At 42.2% G+C, this 19,415-nt stretch overlaps 1 protein-coding gene across 1 annotated transcript in view; it reads left to right on the top strand.

Annotated features, from left to right (window-relative positions):
• Window positions 1-19,415, top strand: part of LOC126203385 (rabphilin-3A) — a 1,010,032-nt gene that overhangs the window by 825,104 nt on the left and 165,513 nt on the right. Inside the window, exon 8 of the mRNA XM_049937683.1 lies at window positions 11,404-11,524. Within this exon, the coding sequence (XP_049793640.1) occupies window positions 11,404-11,524 (121 nt within the window). The remainder of the gene's footprint in view (window positions 1-11,403; window positions 11,525-19,415) is intronic.

Here is a 19,415-nt window from a genome sequence, read left to right as displayed (position 1 = left end):
AAGTTTCCTGGAAAGTTAGCCAGAAAGTCCATAAAAAATTAGGCCGTAGTTAACTAAAGGGAAAGAGGAAAATGGAAAATCATATAAAGGTCAGAATAAGTGAAGGTATGATGCTTGCATTCTGCAAAAGCAAGGAAAGTCCATAAAATGTCCAGAATATACAAATCCCACCAAAAATTAATTATGCAGCAGATTAGATTAGAACCATATGCAATACTGTTAAATGGGAGGCAGGGCAATCACTTTCTAAATGTAGTAGAAAAATAGTATTAAACGATTCAACGGAACAAAACAAGAGGATATGTTAAAATGTTATTCACCAAAACTTTAAGGAACTAGAAGTAGCGTCAACATCCTTTATAGAAATTAACATAATATACAAATTAGCAAAGCCAAAGTCTCCTATGATGTTGTTGACATTTCAGACGGAATTCTGAAGAGTGATTTTAATTTAATAAGTATTGTCCTTAATGATATACGTAATGCATGAATCACACAGGGAATTTTTCCAGACTGGTTAAAATATGCCATTATTAAACCTCTGTGTAACAAACGTGACAAGAAAGAGAGATGATAATGTAAAATACAATGTATTCTACAGTAAACTGATGTCAAAATTTGAGAGTAAGTTTCCTAAATAGTTATCCAGAAAGTCCATTAAAAAAATAAGGCCGTAGTTAACTAAAGGGAAAGAGCGAAAGTGAAAATCATACGAAGGTCAGAATAAGTCAAGGTATGACGTTGCATGCATTCTACAAAAGCAAAGGAAGTCCGTAAAATGTTCATAAATATACAAATCACGCCAAAAATTAATTATGCAGCTGATTAGATTAAAACCATATGCGATACTGTTAAATGGGAGATAGGTGAACCTGTTATTTTACAAGATACTATCACATTTAAACTGAATAACATCGCTGTGACTGACAATTCACAAGTTGCGAGTGTTTTTAACAATCACTTTCTGAATGTAGCAGAAAAAAAGGAATAAATGATCCAACTGAATAAACAAGAGGATATATTAAAAATGTTATTCATCAAAATTTAAGGAACTAGAAGTAGCGTCAACATCCTTTATAGAAATTAATAAAATATAAAAATTAATAAAGCCAAAGGCTCCTATGATGTTGAAATTTCAGGCAGAATTCTGAAGAGTGATTTTAATTTAATAAGTATTGTCCTTAATGATATGCGTAATGCATGAATCGCACAGGGAAATTTTCCAGACATATTAAAGTACATCATTATTAAACCTCTATATAACAAAGGTGACAAGAAAGACTCAAATAATTTCGTCTAGTTTCTTTAGTGACGTTTTTCTAAAATATTCGAAAATGAAATATACTCAGTAGTAATCTCTCACTTAACTACAAACAATTTGCTTAGCGTATCACAATTTGATTCCAGAGCGGTTGCTCGACTGAGTAAGCAGTTTATTCATTTACTCATCAAATAATTGAAGCCGATAATGATGATGTCCCATACTCCGAGGAGCGTAGGGGAAAATGTGGGAGACCCACACCGCTGTACTAGGCAATGGTCCTAGAGGAGATGGTTTGCCATTGCCTTCCTCCCACCGTAATTGCCTTCCTCCCACCGTAATGGTGATGAATGATGATGATGAAGACGACACAACAACACCCAGTCATCTCGAGGCAGGAAAAATCCCTGACCCCGCCCGGAATCGAACCCCGTGCGCGGGAAGCAAGAACGCTAACGCAAGACCACGAGCTATTGAAGCCATAAATAATAATAATCAGCAGTTGGTATTTTTGTGATATTTACAAGGCGTTTGACTGCGTAGATGTTTTACACTCCAAGAAAAAGTTAGGTTAAATGAAACTGACGAACTTACACACAGCTGGTTGGAATCATCTTTAGCAAACAGAATGCACAAATGTTGGAAGGAGAGTCAATTTTAATGACGGGGCAGCAATCACGAAGGGAATCCTGCAGCGTACTATTTTGAGTGCATTGCTATTCGTAATGTATGTGGACGACCCTCCACTTATCATTCTTCAAGCAGAATTGGCACTTTTAGCAGACGATACTAGTGTGATAATAAATCCCAGTAGAGCGAAAGCAATAGAAGAAATTGTTAATGATGTTTTCAGGTTAATTATTAAGTGGCTGTCTGAAAACAGACTCTCCCAAAATTGTGAGGAAACACTATATTTAGTCCTGTATAATAAATAAATGATGTAGCACATTAATAGCAGTGAATAAACAGGCCATAATTTTTCAAATTTTTTGTTGAAAACTTGAACTGGATTAAGCATGATACTGAACTGTTCAAACAATTATGTTCAGCTACTCTTACTCTTCTGATAATAGCTAATCTTGGAAACAAACGAATGAGTTTCCTAACATATTTTGCATATTTCCACTTCGAGTAGTAACGTGGTGTGGAGTGATTTTCTGGGGTATCTAATCACTAAGAAATATATATTGAATGCACAAAGTGAAGCAGTAAGGTTAACATACAGCGTTTCCTGCATTCATGTTGTAGATAACTTTTTAAGGAATTAATTAATCTAATATTGCCTTCACAGTATATATATTCGCTACTGAAATTCGTCACAGAAAATCCACCACCATATTAGAAAAATAGTAGTGTCCATACCTTGAACAACAGATGGATAAATTACCTTCATTAATCTCCATTAAAGCTGTAAGTGACTCAGAAAGGAGCTCACAATGCGTCAACAAATTTTTTTATTACTTGTCCAATAACATAAAATGGCTAACGAGCACCAAGGAAGTTTTAAATCTAACCTAAAGACTTTCTATACCATAAACGAATTTTTGTTTGAAGGCTTGTAGTGTGAAAGAAACCTGGGTTTTAAGTGTAGTTGGATGAACAGAACGACTGAAGAAAATATGTCCATTAATCTTAAAATCTGTCATGTTGCGTATCCTGTAAATTGACTCCTCCCACAACATTTCGATAAAAATTCGTTTCAATGATCTATGGAACATGTAACGATCTATCTAACTCAACAGTCAGAAACAGGGTGCCATTATTAATACAGAGAGCTACATTACCTGTCAGTAACAATGGCTCTAACCTGGATGGACATAGAATCGAACTGCGTCTGCAGGAGAGATACGTGTACAGTCGGTCATGCTTCAGCTCTGAGCGAGGGTTCATCAATCATAGTGGCTGCCGAGCGGTTGCATGCCACTCTCATGGCAACTCACGACTATATGTTTTCAGTGGGTCTTGCATTATCTTGCTGAAAGATGTCCCGGAGACTTCGATGATAGGACGCAGCCACCGGCCTTAATACGTCGAAACTACCGATTGTGCAAGCCAAATCTGATTGTGCTGTGTATCAAATGATACCCCATAACATCACGCCAGATGCTGTGCCCGTCTGTTGATGACCAATACAGTCTGGTAACGTTCATCACAACGCTTTAAGTGGAACCGGGACTCGTCCGAGCAGATGACGTGGGGCCACTCTCGTGTCCAGTACCGTTGGGCGCAACAGTACCTGTGAGCATTTCTTCGGCTGCGTCAAGGGAAACCGTAAGAACGGCCGCAGTGCTGAACCCTCGTGGTGTTCAAGACATCGTCCTGTCCATGCGGATACTTCCATATCCGCAAACAAGTTCATTTCCTGACACAAGGTTAGGTTCGTGGCGTAGCTGTACGATATCGAACAGTTATGTTTCAATACCCCATTATACTGCCACTGTCGCATTCCGACAGGTGCTGCACGACCTTTTTCCTTCTTACACAAGGCATAATACAATGTTATCACAAACAAACACCATTAAAATGCTATTTTTGAAAGAGCAGCCCGCTGTCAGAATGTAGATGCCGTTACTCCTACTTTCTTTGTGTGGTAGGCGTGCAATGTTAATCATTAGCATGTCCAACCATGTAGTCGCTTCATGCTCATTTGAAGCTTTTAGTATGCCGTTTGTAGTATTGTGTCACTACTTTAATGGCGAGCCATTTACGTTCGATATATGTGGGTCTTGAAACGTTTTATTTCGATGTTAGAACTCATTTTCTACAAGTCCTCACAAGTCGCGGTAAACATATGTGAACTCTTTCTTTCATGAAAAGTTCAGAAAGCCCTCCGTTAGCATTTGCTACGATTACGTGCTACACAACTTCCTGAAAATGAAAAATTGAATTTCAGAATTATTTTTACTGTTTTGTTTACATGTTAGGTCTGTATAGATTTTGCGTGAGAGATGATATTTCGGTTTTCCTAGGGTTGCTTGTTTACTCGAACGGCATCTGTAGTTCAACTGTCTTACTTACCATAAAACGAGTTTATCACCACTATAGTAATATTTTTGATAGGTATAGAGTACGATTTCTCTGTGGGTGTCACTGAATGCATAAGGAGGAACAGAAGGAGGAAAAGACTTAACGAGGAGACGTTTAAAAATATTGTTTTAGTAGTCTCCGGTCCGGAGACTGGTATGACACAGCTAGCTATGCGGAGCTACCCTGTCCAAGATTCTTCAGCTCTGCATAATGATTGCAACTTATACTCATTTGAAACAGCTTCCAACAGTCAGGCCATCGCATCAATCTACAATTTCTGCACCTCCTACAATACCAAATTTACGATTTCTTGATGCTTCAGGATATGTCCTACGCATCAATCCCTCCTTTTAGTCAACTTCTGCCATAAATTTCTTTTCTCCCCAAAACGATTCATTACCTCCTCATTGGTTACTCGATTGTCCATGTAATCTACAGTATTCTTCTGTAGCACAACTTTTCAAAAGTTTCCATTCCCTTCTTGTCTGTACTGTTTACTGCTCACGTCCACTTCCGTACAAAGGCTATACTCTAGACAATTACCTCCAGAAACGTCTTCCTAACACTTTAATTTATTTATTAAATATTTTAATATCCTCGATCGCCACAAAAAATTAAAATTATCTGATTACCTGTTTCTGTTTATTAACAACCAACTTCAGATCTACGACAAAAAACACAGTGTAACGCATCAATAGTAAGATATTGATTCATGATTTGCAGTTGGCGCACAAATACACAGAGTTAAAATTGTGAGAAACAAACAGAAATAATTATTAACGTCATAGCTACATTTATAAAAAATATGAGACCAGTATGAAAATGTAATGTGCTCCTGGCGTGTTACACACAGTAACGACGATATGACCAACGTTGTACTTAGGTAGACCGCCAGTATGAGGGTGCAAATCAGGTTTGCTTTAAATACACGCTGTAATCGCGTCAGTCAAACGCTGACTGCCTCAAGTGACGTCACAGTCAGTGAGCTGCTAAACGCACGCTTCAGGTACAAACAGGAAGTGAACCCATGAGAACTGTACACTGTCCTGGATAACTTAGATTTCTCGAAAGTAACTGTTCGTGTGCCACCCATAATATTAACAAAACCACGTGGCAATTCATGAGATTGAAATTACAATTAATCGAACACCCTTAGCTGCTTACAGGCGTTGACATACGTCAACGGGAACAGATGAAAATGTGTGCCACGACCGGAACTCGAACCTGGGACCTCCTGCTTACATGGCAGACACTCTATCCATCTGAGCCACCGAGTACACAGAAGATAGGGTGACTGCAGAGATTTATCTCTGGCACGCCTCCCGCGAAACCCACATTCTCAACGTATTGTCCCGCACTACATTCGTAGCGCCCCCGCGCATTATATTCATTACTCGCGGCGCGTTGCCGATTCCCGTAAGAGTTCGGGCACTGTTTGTGCATTCGCACAGGAGAAGAAGATGGTAAAGTGGCCGGTGAGCCTTAACTATATGCATACTAAGATGGTATCTGTTCTTTCGGACATGTCCGAAAGAACAGATATCATGAGATTATTTTCCACTTATGTCGTGAGCAATTAACTTTGATGATCAGAAGTCAGCGAGATTGCTTATTTTAACTGGAAGTTACCACAGAGGTCACCTCTGAACTGCCACTAGAGCTGTTTATGCACTAGTTATTATTATTATTATTATTATTATTATTATTATTATTATTATTATTTCATTATTATTATCATCATCAGGAATATTATTATGTTTTTCGTGTGAACTGTTACTGTATATACGAATGAGATCGAGTTCAAGAACTTTTATTTATAATCGTAGTTCCTGATCCTGCTGAGTGAATAGAGATTAGAAACATTTCTTTCAATCAGCGCAAGAACAATGTAAACTTGCAGACTGGAAACTATGGTCAATATATTCTCCAGCACTTTCTGGCTGACCGCAATAATAATTTTCAGGCTCTTGTAAAAAGACAGTGATCAACTAACAAATACAATATATTTCATTAATTAACTCACTGCCCCACAACAAGTAACAGTGACCAACAGCCTGCAGACTGCTCACTGAATCACTAAAAATTACAACACAGTCGAGGAAGGCCTGTTTTATCAAAATCATTTCCTACCCACGGTTTTATAGGCGGCAGTATAATTGATGGTAGCAGCCTGGTAATCCTGCCAATAGATCTGGTGGTGACAAACCTTTGAGACTGGACATGGAGCCGATGCTGTTCAAGAACACTTTTAAGGCTACAAAGACGCCCGTATCAGCACTTCACTGATCTTGAACCAGGTCGTGTAACAGGGCTACGAGAAACTGGATGTTCCTGCTGTATTACCGCCTGCTTAGCTGGGTGGTAACGTGCTTGAGTCCCAAGCACTGGGCCCGGGTTCGATTCCCGGCCGGTTCCGAGATTTCGTCCGCTCGTGGACTGGGTGTTGTGTTGCCCTCATCATCGGCCGCAAGTCGCCCAATGTGCGCCGAATGAAATAAGACTTGCACTTGGCGGCCGAACCCGGACATCCAGGTCAACAATGCCACACCATCATTTCATTTCAGTATTGCAGAAATACGCGACAGGAATGTAGCCACCGTGCATGACTGTGGGCAGTGGTGGTGCCCAGACTGTACGGTCGCAAGAAGACCGGGCTCCAGAAGGCCACGTGGCACTACCGAGACGGAAGACTGTCGTGTTCGGCGTATAGTTCTGACCCATCGTACTGCATCTGCAGCAGCAGTTGAAAATCAATTGGCAGCACAGTGACACAATGAACTGTTACAAATCAGTTACTTCAAAGGACAGCTCCGAACAAATGCTCTGTAGTGTACATACCACTGACGCCAAAACACCGCCATTTGGGTTTTCTTCTGGAGTTATGTCTGGGGTGCAATTTCATATGGCAGCAGGAGCACTTTCGTGCTTATCCCACGCTGTCTGAAAATCTGTACGTCAGTCTGGTGATTCGATCTGTTGTGCTGCCATTCATGAACAGCATTCCAGGGTGTGTTTTCCAACAGGGTATTCCTCCCACATACACTACAGAGTGTCGACGAGTTGCTTTAGTTTGCTCGATCACCAGATCTGTCTCCAATCGAGCACGTAAGGGACAACGTCAAGGAACAACAAGTCCAGTGTCGTCCACAGCCAGGGTTGACCTTCCCTGTATTGACCAACGAAATGTAAAAGGTGTGGGACTCCATCCCACAGACTGACATCCGGTACCTGTAAAACACAATGTTTTTAACATTATGGTGGTTTCACTAGTTGTTAATGTACCAGCATTCAACATTCTGGTGGTTACGCCGGTTGTTAATATACCAGCATTCAACGTTTGCAGTGGCTTACCTTACGCTTACCTGTGATCTTGCAACGTTAATCAGTTAAATATGTTACCTACACAAACTTCTTCCCACAACTTCATTACTCTACATTAATTATTTCTTGATGTTGCGATTTTTCCGACATACGAGTGTCTAGGACTACGCGTTATTGCTTAAACTGACGCCCTTGTAAACCTAATTACGTGCAATACTGTAAGGCACAATCGAAATATCTCTGAAGAGCCGTAAATTTATTGTTGAAATAACTATAGTCTGTTCACGTAATTCCTTTAAGATAAAAATTCAATATGTTCTTTAATGTAACTTTCAAATTTACCGTTCTGCATCTTTGATGCTTAAATCGTGTTGGTACGTAAAGTGAATGTCTTTTATTATTCAAATTTTCTGACGACCCTAGAGGCTACTGTCTCGCAACAGCTGTTTCAAAAATATTACAGAAGTTCGCAAAATGACTTACACCACAGTCTAACACCTATGTTAGATTGCACTAACAGTCACTCTTTTAAAAATCAACTTATTAAGCAAAGTGTAATTATGAGAAAGACTTTCGGCGTTTCATCAGCGGACTTTAATAATTTCATCAGCGGGCTTTAATAATCTTTAAGTAGTTCTTTCTTTGTGAATGACTACTATAACTCGATATTCAGTTCTCGTTTCCTCTCTCAAAGAAATACCACTATTTTTGAGATCGTTGGTTAAGTATAAATCCATTAGCTGAAGCCGACTCTTTAATAACTGAATGCGAAAACCCATCTTTCTTCAAATACTATTTAAGTACTACCTGTAATGTCTTTTATTAGGTGCCTATTCACCACAAAATCGGTAATTCTCTTTTAATGTAGAAATAAATGAAAAAATATCAGAAGTCAAATTTTCTTTTCGCTTACACTTTTCTCTCATTTTTTCCTTCCTCTAGCCCTTTATTGTTTTTTATTATGAATTTATTATTATTTATTTTGTTCAGGTGCAGCTTATAGGAACAGTAACTTTACCAGAGTGTTAAAAATCTTCCTACCCCTAAAGCTATTGCCTACTCACAGACCTCGCCTACACAAAAATAAAAGTCTAATGCCACTGCCACTTTTTCCCTAAAGTTAACTACAACAGCAAAAATTATTTTCCCTCTTCACGCTTTGACAATGAGACTGTTTAAAGTCACACTGTTACTGCTGAAGAAGTTGAACGGAGGCTCAGAAAATGCTGTTCTATTTCGATTAATGGTCAATAATTATCAGTTATCTCAAGAATGCCTTCCGTCACAGGAGTTGTGGAAAACAGCCTGGAATTCTTCTGAGCCACTACTCAGAATTCCACGAAACAGGGAAAGGATACCATAAAAATTAACGCCAAATTGAATATCACCTTCCCCACTCACAATCATTTGCTTCCACATTAAAACGTCAAATTCTGAATAAAATTAAGTCAAGTTCAATGTTAGCTACGCATGGCCACCCAGAACCACCCATGCTCCTTTAAGCGTCGTGGACAACAAAATCAATCATTAACAACGACCTCACGAGCGTCATTTATATCTTGATCAAATATTTGCTTTACCACTTTTTCCTCCTTTGTTGGGACTTGCGCTATAGCATCGGTCTTCTCCTAATCAGATAAATACAGGATGCTACCCTCGGACAATAATCCAGATACGGCGGTAAAAATGCAATAACAGTCACTCTCTTCGGTCAGTGTAGAGCACATTAGCGGACAGTTATACAAATAAAAGAACAGCGCTTTCCATCCTTTTCAGTAACAAGTACATTTTCAGGCGAAGCTGTCGGTCGCTGCTATGACGGCCGGTTGCTTTTAATTCGTTGCTCTTTGGGCCGGCCGAGCGGAGTGGCCGTGCTTTTAGAGGCGCCATGTCACGAATCGTGCGGCCTCTCCAGCCAGAGGTTCGAGTCCTCCCTCGGGCATGGGTGTGTGTGTTGTCCTTAGCGTAAGTTAGTTTAAGTAGTGAGTAAATCTAGGGACCGATGACCTCAGCAGTTTGTTAAGAATTCACACACATTTCTTTGGGCCGTCCTGGCTACTTGGCAAGGAGAAGGCAACTCCAACACGCGCCGCCCATATTACGTACGATACATCTACGTGGTGTGCATACAAACATTAGTAAAAAATCACACAACACGATAAACACACTCTGTAAAAATATTAACCTAAATTGTAGTACGTTAAAAGGAAAGGCGTCATTGCCATACAGCCCCAGCACCTGGCGTAATGACGTGACGTGCAGTCGGGTGCATACCATGGTAACGTGCAACATCCTGTGTCATCCCACATCATTGGTAGGACACTATCAGCAACCGGACTAGGGAATTACTGTCCAATGGGTAGTCTGACGTTAACGTCACATCACGAACGGCTGCGTTTGGTGTGGTGCCGTGACCGCAAAGCAACGACGTCGCATTGTGCTCAGCGAAGAGTCGCTGTTCAGCACTACCCCACCCAGCTGACCATCGTCGGCGAGGATTGTGGAGACATGGAGAGATGTCCCGTTCTTCCAGTATTTTGGAGACGCACAGCTGCCTCCTGCTATCATAGTGAGCGGAACCATCAAGAACTCTGACAGTACAATGAGATGTCGCGGACATCCTGTGTCCTTATATGTTACGTCTCCTACGACTGTACTGTGGTGCCATCTTTCAACAGGATAACGCTGGTCCACACAGGGCACCTGTCTCAGTGAACTGTCCGCGTGATGCTGTAGTACGTACTATGTGATCACATCTGTTACTTACAGAACTCGTGTGACACCAGCTCGGGTGTCAAGTCCGTCTCAGTACCAGTAACCTCGATATCAAGGATCAGTTACAACAGTCGTGGGTCATCTTGCCTCAAGACAGGACGCCTTTCTCGGCCGAACCATTGCATGCATGTAGACCAGAGAGGGATGTCGTGGGAGGGAAGCGTCATCCAGATGAGTGAGCTCATATTGCCAAGTTCGTTGTAAATTTGGCCTGATTGTGTTACCTCTGAAATAAAATAGCATACCATTTCAACCCCTAAGGTTCATTTTGTTTCCTCCTACACTTCTGGAGGCTTCACTTTCAATTGTCGGGCAACGTAATATGTATAAGTCTCTTAAAAACTACAGTTTCTCGGGTAGCTACGATGACGATAGGTAGCTGTCATAATGTGATAGTATTAGTCTGTTTTCTGATAAATAAACGTAGTCGTTTAATAGCTTTGAGCTTTCTAAGAGATTGTGTTTCATTTCCCTGCACCCTTCTCCCTCCCGCGGGACTAATATTTAGTTGCCCCTCCCCCCTCTTCAACTCAAATCCTCGCTCGATCTTGGGTCTCCCTCCTCCGGGACTAATATTTAGTTGCATCCCCCCCCCCCTCCCCCAAACTCAAATCCTCACTCGGTCTTCTCATGCACCATTCAACTACACAGGTCACTATCGTTTGTGAACGGGCGACTGCAAGATATTTCCCAGGTATTGTACGTGTGAAGACCATTATATGTTTCTTGTTTCCCAAACAATAACTAGAGGTTCCACAGAATTTTTCAGTTAACAGCTAGTTTTTACAAGTTATTTCAAGGAAGATTTGACAGAAGCTACAAAAATCTGAGATTCTCAAATTTCGGTGAGAAATTATGTACTCAGTTATAGTCTAAATTGTCCCTTCGTTCTTGATTAACTTGTAACTCTCTGCTCTCATCTGCATACTTCACAAGTAGCATAAAACATTGCTAAAATAACTTTACATACGGATTGCTTTGAAATTTCAATGACGGCCTTTTCGATCTGATGCAAACAGGGCTTACCGAAATATGTACTGCCAGAGAAGAAGACGAAAGACGGTGGCGGGAAGTACGGAGTGCGCAGAATACAAAGGCCAGGCCTCGAGAAGAACAGCTGGTCGCGAGCTGGCAGGCAAGGTAAGCCCACTGCGCGCCACGCTCCTTTCATAACAACACATAATGTCAAGTACACTGCTTTCATTCTTGTTCTAAACATGTGTATTAATTTATAGATGATAAATCTTACTTTGATACCTAGATGTAACGAAATATTGATAACATCAAGTCGATTAGCATATAAGTATAGTTATATGCAGCTGCTGATATGTGCTGTTTAAATAGTGCGAAGCTACAACACGGATATAAAGCTGTTCCCCACACCGTTTTCTTTTCCACATTCACATTACATTTCTACATTATCCCAAGCAGCTAAGGAACCACTGTACACACACACATAGAGTGCACACAAATTAACTTGGCCCGTATCTATGCAGATGGCATGGTAGGGGGAGAGGTGCAAGAGTAGTGGTGCGGGCCCCACTGTAAGCGGAGACTGTGCTGTAGGGGAGAGGCAATTAAACAGCTGAAGCCTACTCACAAGCCGAACTTGTAAGCTACAGCTGGCGAGTCTGCACACATTCGTATTAATATGCTAAGCTGATATGACCAACAGTTTGATAAGTCAATAGTCTCTAACTAACGTATCAAAAAAGCAAGTTAGTACTTAAACAACAGATATGGTCACTTCCAACAGATAGGTGACCGCCCCTCTGCATCAAATGGTGGGCTCCCCCAGCACTTTGAACAATGATGCATTGTTTATGATCGGGGCCATGTTATTTCAGTAAGCTCTACAAGATAATTTATATATGCAAAGCGATTGACCTACTAGACTCACAGGTTATGTGTGAAATTCTGCCACTAATCTAAACTACCGAATCAATTCTATTTTTTAATTTGCAGAAGTAGTGGATGGAGTATTTAATACTATTCACTCTATGAATATTTTTTAATCTGTTATAGTTCTTGGTTACATTTTGCACAAATTGTGTCAACTTGCTATAATTTTCCATCTAATGTAGTACTCGTAAAAATAACATATTCATTATCATGGCATGAAGACAATAGTTCAGTTTCTAAGAAATATCTTCTATGATTTTTTTTTTAATTTGCTTCAGATCAGTTTGTAATATACAAATATTCATACGTGTGGCACCAAAATTCCTGTGACCACGAAACATCAGTCTCTATCGAATCTGTACAACACATTTTATAAGAAAGGAAGAGAGACATACGAATAATTACTAATTAGTGACACTGCTTGCTTAGTAAACATCTTCCTAAAATAAACATCAATATATATTTTGTAAGGATCCCTCAACAGAAATTAATATTACTATTTTCAGCTTATCAGCAATATATTCCTATTACAAAATTTAAATTACATGATATCAGTCTCCCATACTTGAAGTTATTTGAAGTACCCGATTCTGCAGTTCATCCTGTTCACCTGGATAAAGTCACATATTTTATCTATAGTGTCAAGAATATAGCTGCTAATTGGTTCTCTCTGATAATAAATATAATACAGGGTGTTTCAAAATGGATATACGGGTTTTAAGGCTTTGTAGCATTTATTACTTTCACCTTACAAATACAAATAACACATCAAATGAAAGAGCAACTCAAACAGTTTTGCTTGTATACCTGTACACAAAGGGAAGAGAGTGGAACGACCAAGAGTGACTAAAGAACGTGCTGAACGAGTGAGCGCCTTTCACGCGTAGCACCAAGAAATCAGTTCTGATGGCTAGTCATGATTTAGCATTCCAGTGATGTCTCTATGGAGACCTTTATGGATATACTTACAGCTACGTCCTTATCGTCTGCAGTTGTTACAAGCTGTAAAAAGCCTACGGTGTAGGGTTTGTGTGTCCACTTTGCAAACGAAACGTTGCTGCATGACGATGAATATATTCTGGATCGTGTCGTCTTCGTTGATGACTTAACATTTCACCTAAGTGAGAACTTGTATGAAAAACTGTTTCAGCTGCTCTTTCATTTGATGTATTATTTATAGCTGTAAGTTGAATGTAATAAATGCAACAAAGCCTTAGAACCCGTACATTCATTTTGAAGCGGGACTGTATTATACTTTACGAACGTTGGGTAAACGCTGTGTAAGTGGTTTAAAGGTATCGGGTTAGATGCACAGTACGTTCTGTAAGCTTTGTGATCGAAGCTCTTATTGCGCTTGTGTTGCCATCGTCCTTTGTGTTGCCATCCAGGTGACGGTATAGCATTCCGTCACCATGCCTGGCGGGAAACTCAGATTTGTTCTTATTGAGTTGCATCTCCTTCTCACTGCCACTAATGTCTGTGAGGAACTGGATGTTGTGGCAGCGAGAGTGGGGTAAGATACTGAATTCTCTCTCGTGTGACACTGTTATGTTGACTTCAGCTTAAATTCTGGTAGACACCATTCACTCCTTTCTGTCGTCATCCTCCAACAGAGCTTCCAAGTCTTCTGGCGGCTATGAGGCTCTGTACCGGTTGCGCTGACCGTGAGACAGATGGCTCCCTTCAACACAGGTACAGAAATGAACATGTCGAGCAACGGCTTGAACGATATGAATACAGAGGTCCTCGTACATGAGTTACGTGTGTTGGTTCTTAGAAAAGCATTAGAGGTTTAATTAACAGAAATGGGGTTCTTCTAACTATTGAATTAAAAATATTGACTCAATTTAATACCAGTTTCTTACAGTTATTCCTCATAAGGTCATACAATGACGGAAAAGAAAACTACAGCACCAAGAAATAATTATTGTAGTGTAATGTCCGAAAGAACACATACCCTCTTCATATATTGGTCAAATGGCCGGTGAGCCTTATATATATATATATATATATATATATATATATATATATATATATATATATATATGTGTGTGTGTGTGTGTGTGTGCCTTATATATATGGCTCACCGGCCATTTGACCACCTTCTTCAGAGCGGGTGCACAAACAGTGCTCGAACTCTTACGGGAATCGGCGCTAAAGCCGCGAGTAATGAGTATGATGGGCAGGGGCACTATGAATGTAGTGCGGGACAATAAGTTGTGAATGTGGGTCTCACGGGAGGCGTGCCATGGGTAGGTCCCTGCGGTCGCACTATCCTCTGTCTCCTCGGTGGCTCAGATGGACCGCCGGCACGGTAGCTCAGCGTGTTCGGTCAGAGGGCTGCTCGCCCTCTGTAATAAAAAAAAAACTGAGTAAAGGAGTCAATGACCAACTTGAACGGATTTGTGACGTCCGCCCAGACCAAAAGGCAACCAACAATACCGAACAACATGGAAAAAAATAAAAAGGGATAGAACGTCTGCCATGTAAGCAGTAGATCCAAGGTTCGAGTCCCGGTCGGGGCACACATTTTCAATTGCCCCCGTTGACTTACATCAACGCCTGTATGCAGCTAAGGGTATTCATTTCATTGTAATTTTATTTTGACACTGTATCACACAAGCGGTTTGTAGTGAAACTGCGTCCTTATGGAATATCGTCTCAGTTATATGACTGGATTCGTGATTTCAAAAAATGGTTCAAATGGCTCTGAGCACTATGGGACTTAACATCTTAGGTCATCAGTCCCCTAGAACATAGAACTAGTTAAACCTAACTAACCTAAGGACATCACACACATCCATGCCCGAGGCAGGATTCGAACCTGCGACCGTAGCAGTCGCGCGGTTCCGGACTGCGCGCCTAGAACCGCGAGACCACCGCGGCCGGCATTCGTGATTTCCTGTCAGAGAGGTCACAGTTCGTAGTAACTGATGGAAAGTCACCGAGTAAAACGGAAGTGATTTCTGGCATTCTCCGAGGTAGTGTAACAGACCCATTGATTTGGGAGAAAATCTGAGCAGTCCTCTTAGGTTGTTTGCAGATGACGATGTCGTTTAACGACTAATAAAATCATCAGAAGATCAAAACAAAATGCAAAACGACTTAGAAAAGATTTCTGTATGGTGCGAAAATCGGCAGTTGACCCTAAATAACGCAAAGTGTGCGATCATCCACATAAGTGCTAAAAGGAATTCTTTAAACTTCGGTTAATGATAAATCAGTCAAATCTAAAGGCCGTAAATTCAGCAGAATACCTAGGAATTACATTCACGAACAACGTAAATTGGAAGGAACACATAGAAATTGTTGTGAGGAAGGCTAACCAAAGACTGCGTTTTATTGGCAGGACACTTAAAAAATGAAAATGTAACAGATATACTAAGAAGACTGCCTACAATACGCTTGTCCGTCGTCTTTTAGAATACTGCTGCGCGGTGTGGGGTCCTTATCAGATACGATTAACGAAGTACATCGAAAAAGTTCAAAGAAGGGCAGCACGTTTTGTATTATCGCGAAATAGGGGAGAGAATGTCAGTGAAATGATACAGGATTTGGGGTGGACATCATTAAACAAGCCGGCCTGAGTGGCCGAGCGGTTCTAGGCGCTACAGTCTGGAACCGCGCGACCACTACGGTCGCAGGTTCGTATCCTGCCTCGGGCATGGATGTGTGTGATGTCCTTAGGTTAGTTAGGTTTAAGTAGTTCTAAGTTCTAGGGGACTGATGACCTCAGCAGTTAAGTCCCATAGTGCTCAGAGCCATTTGAACCATTAAAACAAAGACGTCTCTCGTTGCGGCGGAATCTTCTCACGAAATTCCAATCACCATCTTTTTCCTCCGAATGCGAAAATATTTTGTTGACACCGACCTACATAAGGAGAAATGATCACCATGATAAAATAATGGAAATCAGACCTCCTACGGAAAGATATAGGCTTTCGTTCTTTCCACACGCTATACGAGATTGGAATAATAGAGAACTGTGAATGTCGTTCGATGAACCCAGTGCTAGTCACTTAAATATGATTTGCAGAGAATCCATGTAGACGTAGATGTAGATAGTCGCCGCTCGCTATTAGACATTTTTCGTGGCGTAGTACCACTTTCCAATGCCCGCGGCATAGAAGGAAGCCGCTTGCGCTGTCCGCCACTTATCTAGGTTGGTCTGCAGTTCGTCGTCTGTGCCAAAATGTTGTCTTTATAGCCAGCGGTTCATGTGAATAGAGGTGAACATCAAAGGGAGCTAAGTCAGGTTGTATGGTGGGTGACCAAACACTTCCCATGGAAAACGCTGTAAGGGTGACCTCGTTGGCAGCCGAGAATTGTCATGAGGAAGGGCATTCATGACAGGTACGTTATGTGGGGTTACATGAAATCAGGTGCAATCTCGCAGTGGGCACCCGTATTTGCCGTGAGACACTACTGTTCCAGGCATCTTCACCTGCTCATTGTGTGCTCAGAACTGAAAAGAGCGGCGCGATCGACAGGCATACAAGAGACACTGACCAACACTTCTGAGCAAATCTTCATCGGATTTTCACTCTTGTTTCCATTTCGCGGCCTGTTGTAACTTACTTTCTCAATCCTCGTAAAACAACAACTCCAGATGGTACATTTAACTTTACATCAGGGACGTCAGTGGTCGAGCAAGCAAGGTGCTTCGCCAAGGTATCAGATCAGTGGCCGCAGGATGCAGAATGTAGTAGGTTCCACGAAGGACACAGCAGGCATATACGAATTGCATCGTGAGTGCGGTGCCGCATAAAATGGCATAACAGCAAGGCACCCACAGAGCGGAGCGATGAGCGCTCTATGAGGTGGAATCCATAATTTGCAGGACTGGTGCTGCCATCTGGAAAGTAGGATTAGTAGATCTTTGCACCGCTAGGTGGCGAGAGCGGAGTGGGGTTCAGCTGGGAGGACGTGTTGCGTGTCCACAGTGATTTCCGTGTCCGCCTCCGGTAGGTGAGTGGTCAGCGCGACAGACTGTCAATCCTAAGGGCCTGGGTTCGATTCCCGCCTGGGTCGGAGTTTATCTCCGCTCAGGGACTGGGTGTTGCGTTGTCCTAATCATCATCATTTCATCCCCATCGACGCGCAAGTCGCCAAAGTGGAGTCAAATCGAAAGGCTTGCACCAGGCCGGCGGTCTACCCGGCGGGTGGCCCTCGTCACACGACATTTATTTAGTGATTTCCGTAAGACTCTGTGTTTGGTGTGTGGTGATTTTACGATGGATCCGTGAACAGAACAGCGCTTGTGTATCAAATTCTGTGCGAATCTCGGGAAAAGTGCTACGGAGACCCTTCAATGATTCAACAAGTGTTTGAGGGACAGAGCATGAGCCTTACGCGTGTGTTTGAGTAGCATGCTCGGTTCATGGTCGGCCGTACAGACGTCGAAGATGATGCTCACACTGGAAGGCCCATTAGCCGCACAACGCCATACATTGTTGCCAAACTTCAACAATTGGTTCGTGCGGATCGACGTCGAACCATTCAAGACCTTGTGCATGAAGTGCGTATTGGCTATGGGACATGTCAACGAATGTTGACTGGTGAACTGGGCATGCATCGTGTCGCCGCAGAATTTGTGCCAAGGATCTTGACTGCCAATCTGAAGACACAGCGTGTTGACGTGTGCACGGACCTTCGTCAGACTGCATCTGATGATCCAACCTTCTTGTCACGGGTTATCATCGGCGACAAGAGCTGGATTTACGGTTATGAACCAGAGACAAAGCAACAGTCGTCCCAGACCCACAAAAAGGAGACAGATGAAGAGCAAAGTGAAGAGAATGATCATCTTTTTCTTTGATACCAAGGCAATTGTGCACAAAGAATTCGTCCCATCCAACCAAACAGTGAATTCCGCATACTACTGTGACGTTTTGCGATGGCTCTGCGGAAACGTGCGGCGACAAGGGAACTGGATGCTGCGTCACGACAACGCGCCCTTTCACACGTCCTTGCTCACCAGGACCTTTTTGGCAAAATAACAACATGGCGGTTGTACCCCACCCACCGTACTCGCCAGATTTGGCACCTAACGACTTCGCGCTATTCCCAAAACTGGAACTCAAGTTTAAAGGCCGTCGGTTCGACACTCTAGAGAGGATTCAAGAAGCATCGCTGGCGCTGATAAACACCCTCAAGGAACAGGACTTCCAGGAAATGTTTGACCAGTGGCAGAAGCGCTGCGACTGGTGTACGTGCGGATGGGAACTACTTGGAGGGTGAAACTTCCTGGCAGATTAAAGCTGTGTGCCGGACCGAGACTCGAACTCGGAACCTTTACCTTTCGCGGGCAAGTGCTCTACCAACTGAGCTACCCAAGCACGACTCACGCCCCGTCCTCACAGCTTTACTTCTGCCAGTACCTTGTCTCCTACCTTCCAACCTTTACAGAAGTACACTATACAATATAGCAGGTCAGCACGACGACTGTGAGGACGGGGCGTGAGTCGTGCTTGGGTAGCTCAGTTGGTAGAGCACTTGCCCGCGAAAGGCAAAGGTCCCGAGTTCGAGTCTCGGTCCGGCACACAGTTTTAATGTGCCAGGAAGTTTCATATCAGCGCACACTCCGCTGCAGAGTGAAAATCTCATTCTACTTGGAGGGTGATGGTGACCATTAGTCCAAAGGTAAAGTTTTCAACAGATGGCAGCACCAGTCCCGAAAATTTTGGATAGCACCTCGTATTCGACAGACATGAATCCATGGCTTGGGTCTGGGATCTGGGAGATGGAAGTTTTTCACCGTCCCCCCCCCTCTCCCCTCCACAAAATATAATTAGCTGTCACCCCCACATTGGGACGTGCAACAGTAACCTAGAATTTTAATAATAATAATAAAATACATACAATATTTAAACGTACGAGTAGTCATAGCACTTTACATCAGTAGTTGGAGCAGTGATTTAGTATTTTGGGAGTTACGCCCCTTCCCCCTCCGCCTTCTCTTGGGTTTGAGCCTGATGCTCGACTGCGACAGCACAACAGATCGGCACTAACGCCCCACCGTCGGTGATTGTGGCCACCTTGTACAGTTCCAGGAAAACCGAATGCTTGCGAGATATCCGGGGATGCGCACAGGCTAAATAAGAGGGGCAACAGAAATCCAGAAGCGCAG

Source organism: Schistocerca nitens, chromosome 9 (genome assembly GCF_023898315.1).
Source record: "Schistocerca nitens isolate TAMUIC-IGC-003100 chromosome 9, iqSchNite1.1, whole genome shotgun sequence".
Classification (NCBI taxonomy): Eukaryota; Metazoa; Arthropoda; class Insecta; order Orthoptera; family Acrididae; genus Schistocerca; species Schistocerca nitens.
Note: the sequence above shows the minus strand (reverse complement) of the source record. Positions and strands in the feature narration are given on the sequence as shown.